General features: G+C 36.8%; 1 protein-coding gene across 1 annotated transcript in view; it reads left to right on the top strand.

The window, feature by feature from the left end:
- The window catches only part of LOC129245670 (helicase MOV-10-like), a 45,455-nt gene that overhangs the window by 15,954 nt on the left and 9,034 nt on the right, over positions 1-20,467 (top strand). Inside the window, exons 3-4 of the mRNA XM_054883989.1 lie at positions 16,735-16,919; positions 18,251-18,536. Coding sequence (XP_054739964.1) covers positions 16,735-16,919; positions 18,251-18,536 — 471 coding nt within the window. The remainder of the gene's footprint in view (positions 1-16,734; positions 16,920-18,250; positions 18,537-20,467) is intronic.

The following is a 20,467-nucleotide window of genomic DNA, read 5'->3' on the forward strand; positions in this document are numbered from 1 at the left end:
TTGCCCACCCAACAAGTAAACACGTATGTATGTACATATACATATACGTGTGTATCGTGTGTTTTTTGAAGAGCTTGAGAATTTAAAATGATAATACAAATCTCAAATATTGTTGGATTGCTTTGTTTTATTATCATTGTATAATCTGGTAGTTAATTTCATGACATTTATGTTTTCTGACTACTTTTTCCAATAGATCCAAATGAGCCCAATTGGCAAAAATTGTACGAGCTGTATTTAATAGACACGTAAGGCAGGATCCTTACGTAAAATTTTCCACGTAGTCGAAGGACAAAGGCCAACAAGTTGAGAACGACCACGAATCGACATTTGGCGTCTTTTTCAATACTTGGTTCTATGAACTTTGCGAACAAATTTATTTTCTTTCAGAGTAAATTTCCACAATATGTGAGCATTGTTCTTTCGTTAAACGACTCATGATGGCTTGCCTGAACGGAAATGTCCACACAGTTTGTCATTCTTAGCTGTCAAACCATAGTTTTCGATATCGTTTGTTCTCATGCAGCTAAAAAAACACCCTACATTATAACGAAAATAATACTTCTATTTTTTCTGTTTTTTGTTTGTTTGGATTTAATTTAAATGACCTGAAGACTATTTCCACTTGGAATACAAATTTCCACTTTAAAATAAAAATGTAAACAACGAAATATGTAAACTAAGCACAAATTTTGGACATAAGTGCCGAGGACGTATTATTCAGCTGTTCTACTGATATCACCATCTATAGATACGGCTTGTGTCTATGCTCATTTTCTCACATTAGGCTGTCTTTTATTTTACAATGTTGACTTTATTTGTTGGACGTTTCATGTCGCTTCTTTGGAAGCATTTATGTACATATATATATTTAGGGGGCAAATTCGCTTTTATCTTTAAAATAGTATTTTTATGTACATAATTACATATGTACATATGCCCTTCAATAGCTCACAACTCACAAAAAAATTAAATGTTGAGAAAAACGGCTTCATAGTTTTCAATTACTATGCCTCCCTAAAAGTAAATACTTATTTTCTTCTAATGAAGTACTGTTCAAAAATATCGCCATGAATTTTTTACACAGCGCAAAAGAAGTGCTTATGATCATTTTAGCGTACTTATCCTATGTTGCGTACTTATTAATGTTTTTTTTTTTATTATGACACTATTGAAGTAAATGAGCCCTCCACTTATTTGTTTGTATTGTTTTTTACTTGCATGGATTTGTATTTAAGTTGTATTTTTTATTTCAATTATTCGATTTCCTGTGAAATTATTGCACTCGAGGAATTTTTTTTAGTTATCATTGGTTCTTTTATTTTTCATTTGATTTTTGCCTACCACTTCTTTGGCCACACGAGTTTATTTACGTAAATAATCCATATACGATCCATATATATTTGTATTCTTGTATACACTTTTATATACTTTTTATTTTTTTATAACTCCGCAGGCTTTTGATTTAGCGTTGACAATATCAGAAGATCGTATTTCTGTTTATTAAAACACTGGAGTAGTTGGTCCCTTCATCCTGTTTATGTAAATATTCGCTCCAATACATAGGCACATATGATGCGAGCGCTTGCATACAAATCTGTTGGCACTTAACCGAAAATATTCCTAAGCTACCGCTTTGAATGAATATTTGATTTCATTTGTTTATCGAGTCTGTGATTACAAAAATCTTGCAGACTAGAAGTTGCAAAAAGTGGTTAATGTTAAGCACAAAAAATTTTACTATGAATAATAAGAAGCAACCCTAGCAGCAAAAAGAGATCTTGGTATCCCAAAATCAAGACCGATTGAGTTGGGGAATAGTTTCATAGCGTTGTTACATTTTCTTTTATTTTGCAACGATTTGTTTGCTGTTTGGCAAAGGGTAAGTATTCATTCGATAGAACTTTTTCTGCTCTACAAAACTATGTATGTTAATTGCATTTGTGAGTTATTTAATTTTTTATTGGTTTTGAGGCTTAGAAATAGAATACCCAGGAAGCAAAAATCCAAATTTTCAACACCTGCTCTACTTTGCTTTTCATCGAGGTCAAAAAGCTGCCGAAGCAGCCCGGGTCATTTGCGACGTGTATGGAGAAGATGTCATAGACGAGTCTACAGCACGGAAATGGGTTGCAAAGTTCAAAAATGGCGACTTTGGCGTCTCGTAGTGGAAGGCCGTCTGAATTCGATGAAGAACGTCTCAAAGCACTTTTGAAGGAGAACGGTCGTCAAACCAGTCGTGAAAAAATGAACTTCACGGAAAAAATTAACTCCGATCATAACACGATTCTCAATCACCTTTTTTCGATGGGATTTACCGCAAAATTGAGAGCCTCAACGGAAAAAAAAGAAAGTCGCCTTCAAATTGCTTCTCAGCATCTCGCCTGCCATCGAGCAATACGCGGTCATAAACAGCTCTTTTTGTACCGAATCCTCACAGGAGATGAGAAATGGTGACTGTGCATCAATATGAAGCAAAGAAAAGAGTGGGTGGCTCTAGGAGATACGCCAAAGCCGAGAGTCAAGCCAAAGAAGATCGTGTTATGTGTTTGGTGCGACTGGGAGGGCATGGTGCACTGGGAAATGATCAGAAAGAATGCTACGGTCAACAAGGAGCTCTACCTTGTCTATCTAAAGGGTAGTTAAATTTCAAGGGAATGTGAGCCACACCTAAGCGTCAACGACACCGTTAGACTTCTTTCTTTGGGATTATTTGAAAGAAAAGGTGTACGTCGATAAGCCAGCAACAATTCAAGAGCTAAAGGATGAGATAATTCGGCACATTAACGGCATAGAACCTCAATTATGCCTTGGACCATCGGACGGAGGTGTGCCGCCGAGGTCGCGGCGGCCATTTGACCGATATTTTGTTCCATACGTAATTGAGCCATACCAATATTATCATAATAAAGAGAAATAACAATAATTTCCTAAAAAAATTGTATTTTATTCAAAATCAACACCGGCCCTTGAAACTTAACCACCCTTTACATCGCGTGAATGAGGCTATTCGACTGAAACGACCTGATCGACATGGTCCAACCATAATGCTTCACGATAACATCAGGCCCCATGTTGCACAAGGCGTCAAAGCCGCATTCCAAGAGTTCGAATGTGCGGTCCGTCTTCATTCGCCGTATTCTCCAACCTTGCACCGACCGATTACCATCTTTTCCGCTTCCTGTCAAACTATATGAAGGGCGTTACCTTCGATAAAAAAGAGAGGTCCTTAAAAACTGGCTCACCAACTTCTTTGACACTAGACCAGTCGATTTCTGGCGAAACGGCATCAGCAAATTGGGCGATAGAGAGATGTAATTATTGTTTCTTGTTTACATAAAACTCTGCGGTAAAAATGCTAGGACCTTATTCCCCAACCCAATGGTTTTCTTGGTTTCTAGTTTCTAAAAATATGTATTTAGATTGAACTGCTACAACAAGAAAGGGATAATGGAAACATAATGTGCTGCTTCGTGTGATGGACAGTCAACTAAGCCACTAATAAAATCGAAAATAAATATTAAAGTCTGAATTTTTCGCCTACTTGCAAGAGATTTCTGATTTATCAGCAAGCAACGAGCATTGTCAGATGAATAGGAATCATCAAAATGAATCGGTTGGAAACTACGTGGTACTCGCTCAAATCTAATTGGGCGTGAGGCGTGAAATGGATTCCAGATAATAATAGCATATTCTAACTTGGCACGGACTAGAGTATTAAATAGCTATTTTCTAATATAGGTTAGGTTAGGTTAGCCTGGTTGGCCATAAACCACGCATAGACCTTTTGGTCCCTATCGGTACCAGATGGAGACCGACCTCTATGAATACTGAGTTCTTTTTGTGTCAGTCAGTATGTCAGTTTTCTTGTCGCAGTCCACTATACTAGGGCCCCATACGGCAATATCGGTCTAACTATTGCCGTGTAGCACCAATGCATCAGAGAGGGTGATAGACCCCAAGTAACGTCCAGCATTCTTTTACATGCGTACAACGCATTACTGGCCTTTTTCACCCATTCCTCAACATTGTGCTTCCACAGCAATTTACTGCCTAGTAATACTCCGAGGTACCTCGCATGATCTTTGAAAAGTAGTTCGTTGTTGCCTCGCTTCGGAAGGTTCCACGCCGGGACCTTGTACTTCCTGGTAAAAAGTACCATGTCCGTTTTTTCCGCGTTTATCCCTAGCCCTGCGTGAGATGTCCATTGGTGTAATTTTCTAATATAAGAATCCTTAAAAAACGTTTTAAAAAAGCTAGGTTGGAGTAAGCCGTGGGAATAACACATTAATATAATTAACGAAAGCAAAACCTTAGCCAAAAAGGAAAGACCCCTAGATCCAAGTATACTTCAATTGTAGAAAGTTTATAATCGAATAATTTGCGACAATACGATTTTGAGCTTTCGTCAGGATCACATGAAAACATTTACCAATGTTAAGCGATAACTTAAGAATGACCACAAGCTGGTGACAACCGTGAGAATATTTCTTTCCGTGACCTAACAATTGAATAAACAAGAAAGAGAACAGCGTTGTAGGGGAAATTCACTCCTGAATGTGAAAACGAAAAGCAATACAACAATAAAAGGAACACAAGTATATTGGACTATTACTATTATTTGGCATGCATATTTTTCAAAGATGTTTACTTGTACAGAAGTTTTAAAAGTAAAAGTGATCCTCCTATTAGCCTTGCTCACAGTGCTGCTAAGCACTTACCATTTTCTTTGTTAATGCTAATTAGGGTGAAAAAATTATTGAATTGATATAAGGGTTTAGGGGTTAGTGAGGGGCCCGTAAAAATTATGATTTTCAATTATTTTTTTTTTTTGCTAGTCAATTCCTTTATTTTACAAAAATAAAAACGTAGCATTAACACATCATGTTTCGACTTGACTTTAGCAAAATTAAAAAAAAAATTTTTTATTAATGGAAAAAGTTATCGCTGTTTGTGTGGAACCCATTTCTTCAGAAGTCCCTTGCGGTGATCATCACAAGACCTTGGAGATTCATCTTCAATACTTTCCAGTTTCCGGGTGAATTCAACTATATTGTCGTTCGGTGTGAGATAACAGCTTATCTTTGTGAATTGGCTGTTTTGAACGTAGACGAAACCATCGCCTGATCCTTTCGCGGTTATTACGAAATTTGTGCCCCTAGGCAGCCAGATAGCGGCAGTTCCCGACTCGTCTTCGATCCAAGCTTTCTCGGATTGAGCGTATTGTTCGCTTATCAATACTGCTTGAACTCCTTTTTCTAAGACCATCTGCTCCATTAGCAGGTCTGCGTTTTTACTTCTGTGCATATTTGCTTGAAGTATAATCATATTTTATCTTGTCTTGGCATGTTCTTTTGTCATCGGGCATTTGCCCGAGCCTGGCATATGCTTTGTCTCGTTGCGATTGGCATCAGTGCATAGGCAGCATTTGGGCTCTTTGGTGCACTCTTTCATTTTATGCCCAGCTTCTCCACATCGGATGCATATACCTTTTCCGCTTCTGTCTGGTCCTTTACAGTTTGATTGAAGGTGTCCGACACCGAAGCACCGGTAGCAGCGCTTCAGAGATGTGCTAGCTCTCATCCTTGCACTAACCCATCCGATTTTGATATTAGTTTGCTTAAGCAGCTTTTCTGCGCTTTCAATAGCGAGAGTAACATAAGCCCGTACTTGTTGTCGTTGATTAGGTTTTGTGATCCTGACATCGATATTTTCATTAGTGCCAGCTAGCATTTTTCTCACAGCGTCATCAACTTCCTTCTTCTCCGTGACGGCATCCAAGTCTCTGATCTCTACAGTTGAAGTTGGTCTGAGAGTTGTAATGGAACCGACCGCTTTTACGGTTTCCTCTAGTTGTTTCAAAAAATCAGCGTTAACTGTTTTCCCCTTTTCGAATTCAAGTAGAAGAGCGCCAGTTTTGGTTCTTCTTATGCCTTTCACCGTTGTGTTTTCGTCTGGCATGGTATTTTTGCGTATGTTTTTGAGGATTCCAGCATAACTGTGGCCCTCTACCGGCTTTACCAACACAGCCTCCGATTTTGGTTTTGATATTCGTTCAGTCTTCTTTTGTTTGGCTTTATTCTTCCTTGCGCCATCGTTTTGCGCTTCATCACTTCCTTTTGGCACGGTATTGGGCCTAGATTTTTGCCGGCTTACCACTTGCCTCTCGAACTCTTAGTTTCTTCGAAGAGTCGGGTGCGGCAGGGCTTGGTGCATTCAGTTTTGCGGTTAAAGGAGTGCTCTCCTGAGCAACACCTGTTTTTCGGGCAGTTGCGGGGTGTCACCTCCGACTTCTTTAGTGGATGTTTCCAGCAAGAGACGACTTTTACCGGCTTTCTCAGCTCGAATCCAACCTCTTCTGCAGTTTTTCATGACGTCAAATAGTTCGTCAAGCTCTGAGACTCCGGTCTTTATTTCCGTGGAAGTATTTCTACTCTTCAATATAACTGCTTTCATCTCCCTAAGCACTCTCAAACATTTTTCTACGGCTTCCTCTTCTTCAGCTCGCATTTTGAGAATAAACTCTTGTCGCGGAGATGCAGTGGTTTCCCGTTCTGTGTTTGCATCCTTTGCAGTTACAGGGGTATGCGACGGCGCATTGGGCGCATTTGCAGTATTTTTAACCTCTTTTGACGTTACTCTTACATCCTGAGGCGTCATTTCAGCTCCTTCATTGACCGTCTTTGATTTCCCTATAGTCGGCAATGTTCCACTCGTAAGGGGCGAATTCCCTTTTTGTGATGGCAAGCGAAGCAATCGAGGTTTCCTTACGAAAGGGCTCTGCTCTATATCTCCATCAGTAATGGCCTTCTGCTGTTTTTCTTCTTTTTGTTTCTTTTCCATAATTTTTTCCATTCTTTTTTATTTAACCAGCGCATCGTGTGCAGGGGGGCGGGCCGAAATAGTCAAGAGCGGGTGTACCCTCGGAGGCAATGCTCCTACCCCAGTTCCCTGAGGCCTGACCTACGCTTTACCGATCCCGGAAAACACGGACGGACCGGCGCTCGCCCGGGGTGATCATCACAAGACCTTGGAGATTCATCTAAAATCAATCGAACAAGAGAAATTAGTTATTAGTTAATTATTAATAGATATCCTTGTGCCTGATCGAAGCTTTTTTCAAAATTAACAGTATGGCGGGCTCAGGAAATATTTTTTAAGATTTTCGAAAAAAAATAACCGACAATTGTTAAAATAAAAATCGAAATTTTTGAAAAAAAAAAAAAATACTTGGACCAGGCACCAGTTTTTTATGCTTGTCAAATGCAATATAAATTTTATTGAAATCTGCCAAGCGGTTTTTAAGTTACAGTGATCACCAGTTCAAAAAACATAGTTTTGAGAAAAACGTATTTAAAGTTTTGCTATCGATTTATGTAGAGTTACACGAATTATTTAATTACGAACGCTCCAGAACGCCCGAGCGCCCTTTGTTAATTGTTGAATAACTCGAAAAGTATTTGTCGAATTCACACAATATTTTTAAAATATTATACACTATTTTTAAGATAAGAAAATGCAAAAAAAAAATCCAATTTTTTGAAAATTCTGACTATCCCTAACCCCATAATTCTGGGATGATACATTACTAGGTTTGGCCAATAACTGTGGTGAAAAACAAAATTGTGAGGGGAACTTCGGCTGTCACGGCACGGGAGTATTCGCCAGTCGAATTTCGCACGATCATTTCACATGTATTCACGCGCTCGTCCAATCAGTCGTTGTTCAATAGCAACGAAGCAACATGAGCGGAGACTGTGCTGATTTTTTTTTATATATCACTAACACATTCTTAGTTTTTTCGTAACCAAACCGATTTATAACTTCTGCTATGTCAGCCCATCAGCTGATTCTGTCAAATTCGCTGAGAGCCGGCTAACGGTCTGCCAATAGCCACACCATTAAAAATCGGTTGGTTATAATTAATATGGGGGCATGCACCTGTGCGTGCATGTGTAAATATGACGTAGTGAAAATAATTAAAATATGTAAATATATACACCTGTGATCACAGTAATAGCAGCGCAATATATTGCAAAGTTCTGATTATGTATACATACATTTTTTATTTAATTTTTCTTCTCTTTTCATAAATTATTATATTATTTTATACCATAGCAAACGCTATAGTAGATTCATTTGAAGATTTTGGAGTGGCACCACACGTCGTTGCCCTGATAGAAGATAAACTTGTCAAAAGAAAGGTAACGGCTAAATTAGGCAGCACTACTCTAAGCAGACAGATCTGCAGAGGCACATCGCAAAGTGGAGTCCTCTCCCCTCTTGTTTGGATTTTGGCAGTAAACTCCCTATTGCTGACCCTGGCAAGAGGGGGTTGCCACGTCACTGCTTACGCAGATGACTTAGCAATTGCCGTTAAAGGCAAATATCCTAACACCCTTATGGATATTCTGCGCTCCAACATGGCCACACTTAAAAGCTGGACTGAGAGCAGGGGACTCGGTATAAACCCCGCAAAAACTGAAATAATTCCCTTTATAAGGAAACATATTCGCTCTATAATCTCCCCGCTAATTTTTTAGGGTGTGGAGAATTCTTTGGAAGAGAATCCCAAGTACATAGGACATATATGACAGGAAACTCAGGTGGAAACCTAATATTGAGAAAAGAGTAAAGATTATATACTTGCAAAAAAGCGGTCGGTATTAAATGGGGACTAACACCTCGTGTTAAACATCGGCTCTATACTTCTGTAATTGGGCCAATCTGAATATATGGAATACTCGTATGGTGGCCATCTGCTCAAAAGGCGAGTTACGCTAAAATCATGAGTAAGGTTCAAAGAACAGCTGTTTTATGCATCTCTGTCGCTTTAAGGACTACCCCAAACAAAGCGCTGGAAGTGCTAATCCATTTACCTGCATTAAATCTGGTAGGGAAACACGTGGCCTCCGCCTCGGCGTTCAGACTCAAAAGTATAGCACTATGGAAAGACCGGTGGTTTGGCCACGCTTCTATTTTGCACTCTGAATAGTCACAAACAAGAAATAGACTATCCCTAGACTCACCTTTGAGAGGCTCTTCAAGGCCATGGAGAAGGGGGAAATTAAATTTTTATACAGATGGTTCCAAGCTAGACGATAGTTTTCACGAAGGAATTATGACTGGAACTATCCGTTCGGCTACCAGACCACTGCAGCGTCTATCGGGCAAACGTTTTAGCTATAAAAGAAGTGACTACATATCTAAATACGCATGCCCTAACAAAAACGACTACAAATTCAAGCCGATTCCGAACGGCAGATATTTTTATGAGGAGCTTTTTCATAGCAGAAATACCCTCGGAGGTGATAAAAGTATCATTGGAATACCTTTGGCCACGAGTAAACTAATAATAAAAAACAACATTATCCAAGATGACAATAGGTCATGGAGAGATGAAGATACATGGGTTACAGCTAGGCTACTATGGCTGCAAATAAACAAGAAAAGGGCAAAGGAGTTGCTTAGTCTCCCAAGAGATAATATCTCGAAGGTTGCGGCTTGTTTAACCAATCATTGGCTATTTCGCAGGCATTCCTCGAGACTAGGAGTTTTCTCCCATGAATATTGCAGAAGTTACAGAGATGAGGAAGAGGAAGAAGCAGTTGAGCACTTTCTTTGAATTGTCCAGCCTTAGCTAAAATCAGAGCAGGTTGGCTAGGTAAACACTTTTTCAATTCTCTTACCGAACAGTCTGGCGTGGGCATGGTATCTATTCTACGTTTCTTAAGACCTACAAAATGGTTCCTCGAAGGAAGGTAAATGGGGTTCCCATTGCAGCACAGTGGTATCACAACGGACATGTAAGGTCTAAGTGAGTTGGTCGTGCAGAGCGACTACCACCATAACCTCACCCAACCTGTACCACAGCAAAAACTATATAACTTTATTTCATTTTTTCGAAAAATATAGTTTAAACTGCAATAAAAACGATGTAACTCAAAGTTTGAAGATTTGTAATTACAAAATTTAAAAATTTCAATAAATTTTAATAAAATTTGAAAACTCTTTAATCAGAACCCTTAGAAATATTGTGGAACATGAAATATTCTGGACATGCAGTTTGGTAGTGGACGGAAATTCGCATTGATTTTGAATATTGTTTTTTTTTTTTTTTGTTTTTGACAGTATATGCATTTTCTTCCAACGACTGGTCGAAATGTATTACATAATACATACCTTCTACTCAAATATGAACGAGACGGTATCAATAAAACGGTCCGCGGATGACATATGGCAAAAATAAATTTTTTGTTTTTTGGTAGGACTGTTATAAGCTTACATGGCAAATTTCAGCGTGATATGTCACATAGTTTGTTTTCTGTGCTACTGTAAACAAGTCAAGCTCGAGTGTGTTCTTCGAATTCTCTTTTATGACTTCAATTGTCTCAAAATGTTTTCCACGGAGCGGCAACTTGAGCTTGGGAAACAAGAAAAAGTCACATGGAGCCATATCAGGCGAATACGGTGCTTGCGGAACGATATTAACATTATTTTCGTTCAAATAATCGCGAACAAGACGTGATGTGTGAGCTGGTGCATTATCGTGATGCAAGAACTATGACTTGTTGTCCCACAATTCCTTCTAGTGGAGTGCCCAGGGGTTTTGACCTCGGATCTCGTAGGGACTGAATGAATTGCCATGTAACCAACAGGATTTTCTTTTGTATGCTCTAAATTGTAACTTCTACCAATATTATATTGTGCAATTAATTTGTTCATTGTTTAAACAAAAAAATATGAAAAATTAATATATTGGAGCATAGTATTGAGTTGGAAAAAATTTTTGACGTGATAACGTCTTATAATTCGATTTAACAGGCTGCACGCACGAAAAAATGTGTCGTTACCTTGCTCATTACTGTTCATATGTAGTTACCTTGCTCATATTAGTGTTACCTTGCTCATTGCCGTTACCTTGCTCATTGCATTGAATGAACTGCAAGCGAAAGGGCGGAACGAACGACAAAGCAAACAAAGCAAACGAACGGCAACGTTCGATATCTTGCTCTCTCCTACTTAAGTGAGCGTATATATGTATGTATGTATATGCGCAAATGTACATATATAAATTCACGTATTTGTATTTGCATATGCCTTCTTATTGATTATTATTAATTTGATTCACTTGAAGAATTTAAAATAAAACCAAGTTTGTTAATAATACCTGTTGTTTTAATGTTATAATTATTAATTTTTTTATTATATATGAAGGAAAAAATGTATGGTAATATTTACCATATACCTTATAAGATATGTTGTCTATACTAATAACTATAACTATAACTATAAAGAGGAAAACTTTGTTTGTTTGTAATGAATAGGCTCAAAACTACTGGACCGATTTTAAAAATTCTTTCACCATTCGAAAGCTACATCATCCACGAGTAACATGGATTATATTTTATTTTGGAAATAGGGCTCGAGATATAGGTCAAAACGTGGACCCGGGTAACCTTCGGATGTGTATGTACAATATGGGTATCAAATGGAAGCTGTTAGTGAATGCTTTAGTCCAGAGTATTTTTCATGCTGCTCCGTGACTAGGGTCTCGAGATAGAGACCAAAACGTGGACCCTAGAATGTGTTTGTACAATATGGATATCAAATTGAAGCTGTTGGTGAATGCTTTAGTACAGAGTATTTTTCATGCCGCTCCGTGACTGGGGTCTCGAGATATAGGTCAAAACGTGGACCCGGGTAACCTTTGGTTGTGTATGTACAATATGGGTATCAAATGAAAGCTGTTGATAAGTGCTTTAATACGGGGTAGTTTTCATACCTATTGATGACTAGGGTCTCGAAATATATGCCAAAACGTGGACCCGCCGTGTCTTTGAACCGAATTAAGCCAAACTTACACACATTGTTAAGTAGGTATTGAAGATGATTTCCGTATAGTTTGAATACCTATTGGTAGATAGGGTCTCAAGATATAGGTGAAAACGTGGACCCGGGTAACCTTCGGACGTGTATGTACAATATGGGTATCAAATGAAAGCTGTTGGTGAATGCTTTAGTACAGAGTATTTTTCATGCTGCTCCGTGACTGGGGTCTCGAGATATAGGTCAAAACGTGGACCCGGGTAACCTTTGGTTGTGTATGTACAATATGGGTATCAAATGAAAGCTGTTGATAAGTGCTTTAATACGGGGTAATTTGTTATGTTATGTAATGTAATGTAATGTTATGGTATGTTATGTTATGTAATGTTATGTTATGTTATGTAATGTTATGTTATGTTATGTTATGTTATGTTATGTTATGTTATGTTATGTTATGTTATGTTATGTTGTTATGTTATGTTATGTTATGTTATGTTGTGTTGTGTTATGTTATGTTATGTTATGTTATGTTAAAGTATATTATGTTATGTTAATGTTAACTCATTCTCTATATCCATACAAAATATCTATCAAACAAATAAAATTAAAATTTTCTTTTGAAAATGCAACCATTCAATCAGTATTTTCTTATGACGTTATCACGTTAAGCTATCGTCAGTAAACCGACTTTACAGACAACCTCTTTTTTTTTTTAGTTCTACGTTAAATTTTACTTAAATAGATAAAGACAAACATCTTCCCAACGTTATATCTTATTGGTTATATTATGGCTGGAAGTGGGATAAAAGAAGTTCTTTCTACCATTTATCCAGAAAATACGATTGATCACATAATGTCAGGACGTGCCTATGCTAGAGCAGTACGTGCTAATACCTTATTGCAGCAAGCTTTAGCACAATTAATTTTTGAAGATCTTAAGGAGAATAATGCGGATTTTTTAAATGTATTGAATGACGAACAAATATCGATGTTTTTTGAAATGTTCAATTACAATGAAATTACAGAAAACCAAGGATTTCAAATGCTGAGTAGAATTTTTGAAGATGAGTTAGTTGAGCTTGAAAATAAAACATCAAAACTATGGATTACGTATTTTCGAATGGTAACAATATTGAAAGACTTCATTGCTGCCGACCGTATGGTGGATTGAAATTTACATCTACATAGTATTGAGCTGATGATTCCACTATTCCACGCATCAGGACATTTCCCCTATGCGAAGGCTGCACAAATTTATCTGCAAGATATGAAGGAATTACAGTATATAATGGATCCAGCAGAGTTCGAAAAATATACAACAGGATATTTCACATCTAGGCGATCAGATTTTTTTTTTCTGGTATGGCAAGTGATCAGACTATTGAGCAGACTTTAATGAAAGGAATGAGCGTCGAAGGGGGTCCTTTTAAACGAGGTGCCACTGAAAGTGTAGTTTATAAATGGATCTTCTTCTTCTTAATTGACGCTATAACCGCTTACGCGATTTTGGCCGAGTTTAACAAAGCGCGCCAGTCGTTTCTTTCTCGTGCTAACCGGCGCCAATTGGACACACCAAGTGAAGTCAAGTCCTTCTCCACCTGATCTTTCCAACGCAGTGGAGGCCGCCCTCTTCCTCTGCTACCACCAGCTGGTACCGCATCGAATACTTTCAAAGCCGGAGCGTTTGTATCCATTTGGACGACATGACCCAGCCAACGTAGCCACTGGATCTTCATTCACTGCGCTATGTCTGTGTCGTCGTAAAGCTCATACAGCTCATTATAAATGGATCAGAGGAGTTATTTATAGTAAAGATATTATTCAAAGCATAGAAAATTTTTGTGACATATCTTTCAATAAAAGTCATCAACACAGTGATTCTACAGATGCTAGAATAGAAAGGGATGGTATCGATGTAAAAAGATTGGTAGACTTTTTCAAAGAACACAGTCCTTTTCCTGATACAGATGCAATTATGTCAATTGCCACTGGAATTACCGGTGATAAAAGTATAAATTGTTACAATGCTTTTGAAGAAGGTTTAAAAGTTATGAAGAAAATCGAAGGGAAAAATGTACGCGAATTGAAGTTTTTAAGGAAAGATAAAATAAATTCTCTATTGGCTAAAAATAATAAAATAAAAATTCATAACAATGTTATTCCCGTTGATCCATTGTTGCTGTTTCAACGTATTTGTGTGTTGAAAAAAAACAAAAAAAAACAGATGATGAACTAAAAACTTATATGAATTATGAACTGGCACCATATCCACTTGCTCTGTTTGAATATGGCCAAATGCGAAAGACAAAAAAATCAACTTTCTACGAATTATTCCCAGAAATTCAGATTAATTTGAAAAGCTTAGAAAATGCTCATTATGTTATTGATGGAGGCATGTTGTTATATCGTTGCAAATGGCAATTAAATGAAACATTCAAAATGATATGCGAACATTACGTAAGATATTTGAGGAATAATTATAATAACGCATACGTGGTATTTGATGGATATAAGAAGGACGGTATTAAATCTGCTGAAAGGAATCGTCGCGCACTAAAAAATATAAGTACAGATATTGAATTTGATGAAAATATGCCGTTAAAAATCGCTCAAGATAAATTTCTAACGAAAAAAAAAAAAATAAATCTCGCCTAATCGAAATGTTAAGAATATTTTTACATGCCAAGCGGAAAGCGATGCCGATAAATTAATTGTTGATACAGCAATTAGTTTAGAATCTCAAAATATTGTTGTAATTTCTGAAGACATTGACGTCTTGGTTGTGTTAATGGCATTGGCGCCTACTGATCGTGAAATATATTTTTTAAAACCATCCCGAGGTAAAGCTAACCAACAAATATTTTCATCGAAAAGTTTAGAAAAATCTCTACCAGCATGTAAAGAACATGTTCTATTTTTACATGCTTTCACGGGCTGTGATACTACTTCTGCGTTTTACAATAAAGGAAAAATTAAGTTTATCAAAAATTGTGAGAAGCGGAATGATCTACATGACTCAGCAGCAATATTTAAAAATGTACATGAAGATGCAAATAATATATTTCAAGCTGGTATTACATGTATTTTGTGGTGACTGTATGGTGCTTCGGCAAAAATGACAGATTTGAATACATTCAGGTTCAATTATTTCATCAAAGCAACTGTCAAAGACACAAGTGTTCTTTTATCTTCGTTACCTTCCCCATCTGATGCAGCATTTGAACACTTAAAACGGGTTTACCTACAAATCCAGATGTGGTTAGGGAATGATTTAATCATCGAAAATTGGGGATGGAACTATTCCAATAATACCTATCATCCAATATTTACGAATCAATTACCTGGTCCGGAAAATTTATTAAAAATGTTATTTTGCAATTGCAAAAAAGGATGTGTAGCTGCATGCAGTGTAGCATGCCTACAGAGAACCGACGACAGCTGTCTAAATGTAGCGCCTATGATTAACATCAGTGAAATTGAAGATTATATTTAAAAAAATGTAAATTTTTCAATAGACAAATTTTTTTGTTAATTCATTTTTTTCTTTTAAATAGTCATAATTTTTTTGTTTTTAACAATTAATTCGATTTTACTTTTATGCTATAATAACAGAAAACAATTTTTTATTATTTTTTTTTGTATGCTAATTATTTAAATAAACGAATAGTTTACATAATATTTTTTTTTTTTAACATTTAATTATCCATAATCTATTTATTTTTTCATTTGCTTTCACTTCTGTTACAAAAACAATAAATTCTACAACGTTATTTGCATTATAGCACATAATTTATTGCAATCATAAATTTTTGCTATTTAAAAATCAAATGCACAACTTTTAAATAGGTAGAGATTATTATTTATGTTATTCACAACACATTTTCGCAAAGATAATTTAATTTCATCTAGTCCCTAAGACATCCTAGGTTTTCACGTTTTCAACGCTCCAGACACTCCACTATTCCTTTTAAGACGAATGTTCTCGCGCAAACTCTTTAAAACATCTAAATAATATTCAGCGTTAGCCGATTTTGCGATTTGTGCGATTTTCAAGCACAATTTCCTTTATTTTTCCGATGTTTTCGTCGTTTACTGATGTTGCTGGACGACGTTCATGAGGCAAGTTTTCAACCGATGTACGGCCCTCCTTGAACGATTTGTACCACTGGAAAACACGTGCACGCGATAGAGCAGAGTCCCCATAGGTTGTCTGCAACATTTTTAAGGCGTCTGAAGCCGAAATTTTGTTGGAATAACAAAATTTCAAACAAATTCTTTGTTCAACTTGAATTTCCATCGTTAAATTCGAAGAACGCACTCGAGCTTGAATTGTTTACAGTAGCACAGAAAACAAACTATGTGACATCACGCTGAAATTTACCATGTAAGCTTATAACAGTCCTACCAAAAAACGCAAAATTTATTTTTGCCATATGTCATCCGCGGACCGTTTTATTGATACCGTCTCGTTCATATTTGAGCAGAAGTATGCACATACATATTGGGGAAAATGCACAAGGCTGTCACAAGAAAAAAGTGTCAAAAATGAACGTGATTGTTAAGCCACTTCAAACTAACTAATTGAAGTTTTAATGAACATCTTTTGAATTTTTTAAAACTTTGAGTTACATAGGTATTGTTGCAGTTTGAACTATATTTTTCAAAAAAATTAATAAAAGTTTAATAAAAACTAAATAAATAGTCAAATCTTGGCAACTTATCGCGCTGCTATTGTTGTGGAAACGTGTGTACATTAGCGCTTAGATGGGATACTCGCCCGTTTACAATATTACAAACATGTATCTATGTATTTATGTATGTATGTATGCACATACATATGCGTTTCTAACAACTACTCACTGATTCCAACATTTATTCCTCACTTTACTTTCTTCTTTATTACAGATCGGCACTTTCTTACATCGCACCGGTTATCTGATCGATACACCCAAGGGTAGTGAATTCTTTTGCATAAATTATCAAAAAATGATGCTGTTCAAGGAAATTGACGAAATGCATAAGAATTTTGAAAAGAAGCTTATGGTAGACAGCAAGGAAAAGGAAAAGCTACATCGATTGCCTGCTAACTCGTAAGTCATGTCAAGCAGATTCAATGGGCATTTCATTAACGAAAACGAACTTACTTTTACCTAAATATGTACAGAAATGTGCACTCTTCCTCACATAATTTAGCCACTTTAACATTTTACAATGTTCGCGATATTTTTCAAGCTAATTCTTTTTTTTTTTTTTTGGTTTGTTTTTGCTAATTTTGTTGATTGTACCAAAAACCTTATAAATCAAAGTTCCTAATTTTGTGTAAAATTCACAAAAATTCAACAATCTTAAGGGGACAGATACCTGTAAACGGCCATATTTTCCCTGATTTTCATTACAATTATTTAAAATGAAGCAGTCAATACATTTTTTTCAAAATTGGCATACAGTTTATTTATACATTAAAATAATATAGATTTTTTTGTATTTTAATCATTTAAAATGGCGGATGTACACTCAATTCTTCCAGGAAGGTCGCAGCGGGACTTCTCAATCGGCGGGCATTGTAGCATCAGCGTCAGTGACCTGAATACAAAAAAAACAAAATTTTTTTGTTTATTAATGTCATAATTTCTATATGAATTAAAAAAGGAAATAAAAATAAAAATTCGCTGAATAAAATGCTTAAAAAAAACTAATTTTGGGGCGAATTTTCCTACTATTTTTGCTTCGAAAAAATTATTTTTTCGGAAATTTTTCAATAACTTGTAAATCCTTATAGAAAGTAATATCATAAAAGAGACGTGTGCGAAATTTTAGGGACATCGGTCAATAACTTTTCGAGTTATCGTGTGCGCTAATTCGAAAAATATAGTTTTGAGAAAAACGCGTCTAAAGTTTAAATACAACGTAACTATGTTTCTCCCAGCGCCCGAACGCAAAGAATAGAGTCGTCACGGTTGACGATCTATATAATAAGAAATACTTAAATTTACGTTAAAAAAATTGTTTCACATATTCTTAAAGGATTATATTAACATTTAATTTTTTTCGAGATTTTATTGGTATCTATCCCCTTAAAAAGATTGTTAAATTAACAACAACATTCAGCATTTCATTTAAATCAGAATTTTTAGAAAACTTCTGGGTATGCAGCCCATTGAATTTTAGTCCAATAAAATAAAAGTTTGAAGGCGCTAAGAAATTGTTTTTTGACATTTTCTGCATAGAACGTTGTGAACTCTCTTCCATTTGAGGCACATGTTGGATATTTAATTTGTAATATATTTTCGTCATGCAAGGAATTATATTTTTTATAAAAAAAAAATTCTCCATGAAAAATTTTCGCGGACTTAATTATGTGAGGACAAGTATAAATATAATTTATAAGCATTTAATATTTTTTTCTTTCGACAATACACAGATTTTTCAAAGCAACGCAGTGCTTGCCACACTATTTACCGCCTCTCACACTATTGGAGTTGAAGAAGCAAAAATACGCTGACGAAAAGCTTTGTGAAAGTTCGTCGCAATTTGCTGACTACTTGAAGAATGGTGGCCGTATTTTTACGCCTGAAAATATAAGAGGTGCCATGCAACTGCTACTGCAAATTGAAGATATCGAAGTGCTGCAGAAATATCGTCGCCTAATACAAAGGGATGTGAAATTAAGTCAAAGTCACGGGCATCCACGCAAGTATAGTTTGAAGGTTGGTCCAGAACAAAAATCTGTACTTGAAAGTTTACAAATATGAACGTTTTTTCGAATGCTGTGCGGCGATGTATAGTGCACAAACCACTTTTTATCTTGAAGCCTTCGTCCTTCGACAGGAAATGATAAGCCTTTGTATGCACCTATTTATGTCATAAAAAGCCATATCTTTCGAAGGTAAAATGAGAATGAAGAGTTCTCTATTTGTTGGGAAAATATATCCATGTTATTCACGAATCGGATTGCAAAGTAAACAAGGCATTTAAAAAATATACAGTACATACCTCTATGACGTACATATGTACATACGCACACACTTGCATGTACGAATAGTTGGCATATTTCCAAAGAATATGCGCTCTTTTCTTTTGGAGCTCACTTTGTGGATATAAAAACCATTGATGATATGGTTTACACAGAACTCTGTAGGATCAGCTTTGTGGGGTTATGTACAGTTGAAATTTGAAAAGGTCGAGCCAAGGAGCACCAGGAGATTTAGTGGCTCCTAAAACACTCAGGCTAAAAAGCCCATTGTATTTTGAGCTCTGGAAAGAGGGAGGGAAAGAGGAACGAGAAAAGTATCAGAGCAAGAGATGGGAAAGAATAGAGGCAGAGATAAAGGTACAGGGTAGGCCATTTAAAGCGGGCCCATTTGTTTCTGAAAAAAAACATTGAAAAAAACATTTTTTTTTGTGTTGATATGAAAAATCATTTATTTTGATTCAAGACGATTTGTTCCAGCTAGTTTTTGAAAATGATATCCTTCAAATGTTTGCCTCTGGCCTTGATGGCCAAATGTGTCCTTTTTTCGGCGTTTTCCATCGTTTTGGCCAATATTTCGGCCGGTATGGCGGCGATTTCGCGTCGGATATTGTTTTTAAGTTGAGTTAGAGTCCTTGGCTTGTTGATGTAAACCTTGGATTTCAGATAACCCCACAAATAAAAGTCCGGTGGCGTCAAATCTGGTGATCTCGGTGGCCACGGAAAATCACCATTTTTCGAAATCAACCTTCCAGGGAACAATGGCTTCAAAAAATCGATTGTAGCGCGTGAAGTGTGGTATGTAGCCCCGTCCTGTTGGAACCAGTAGCCTTCCATGCGCCTGAGTGTTGTCCTGGCGATGCCTAATTCCTGAGAACGACGATAACTCGATGTTCGCGGAGCCTCCTCAACACTGGCTCGTACAGCCTCGATATTTTCAGCAGAACGTCGTGTACGTTGTCTGGATGCGTGGCTGGTATTGCTGAGACTACCGTGGTTAATAAATTTTGCGTATAAACGCTGTAAAGTGCTTTTGGATGGCGCACTTTTAACTTTATTTTTTTTTTTAAACGCACGTTGAGTTTTCACAATTGAGAAGTTATTTTGGATGTAAAGCTGAATTATTTCAGCGCGTTCTTTTGGAGTGTACTGCTCCATGGTAAAAATTGTCTTGGACTGACGCTTCCAACGCGCTATGTCATTAGTCGATCTGACGTTCCTGTCAAAAGTTATAGGGTTGCCCGATGGGCCCGCTTTAAATGGCCTACCCTGTAGTTGTTAGTCCTGAGAGAGTGAGAATTTTCTGATTCTTTGGCAAATCTGTGAACATCCTCCAGTTTTAGAGAACGAATGTTACTCATTCTCACGACATCGGAACCCAAAACTCGTAGCAGTGCTCTAGCAAAGGCAAGATACTCACAGAGAAAGTGCTCAGTGCTATCCGCCTCCTCCAAACAAGAAAGGCACATTGGGTTCTCAATGATTCCAATGGTGGTCGTATGCTGACCCCATGGGTTGTGTCCTGTAATAATACCGTCCATCAACCGAACGTGTTTTCTTCCAACTTTTAGTAGAAAGCTCGACAGTTTTCTGTTCGGACTTGTCACAAAACACTTCTAGACCGGACCATCGCTCTCTATGTAGATTGCATACATAATCACTGATCCA

The sequence above is a fragment of the Anastrepha obliqua genome, chromosome 4 (genome assembly GCF_027943255.1).
Source record: "Anastrepha obliqua isolate idAnaObli1 chromosome 4, idAnaObli1_1.0, whole genome shotgun sequence".
Classification (NCBI taxonomy): Eukaryota; Metazoa; Arthropoda; class Insecta; order Diptera; family Tephritidae; genus Anastrepha; species Anastrepha obliqua.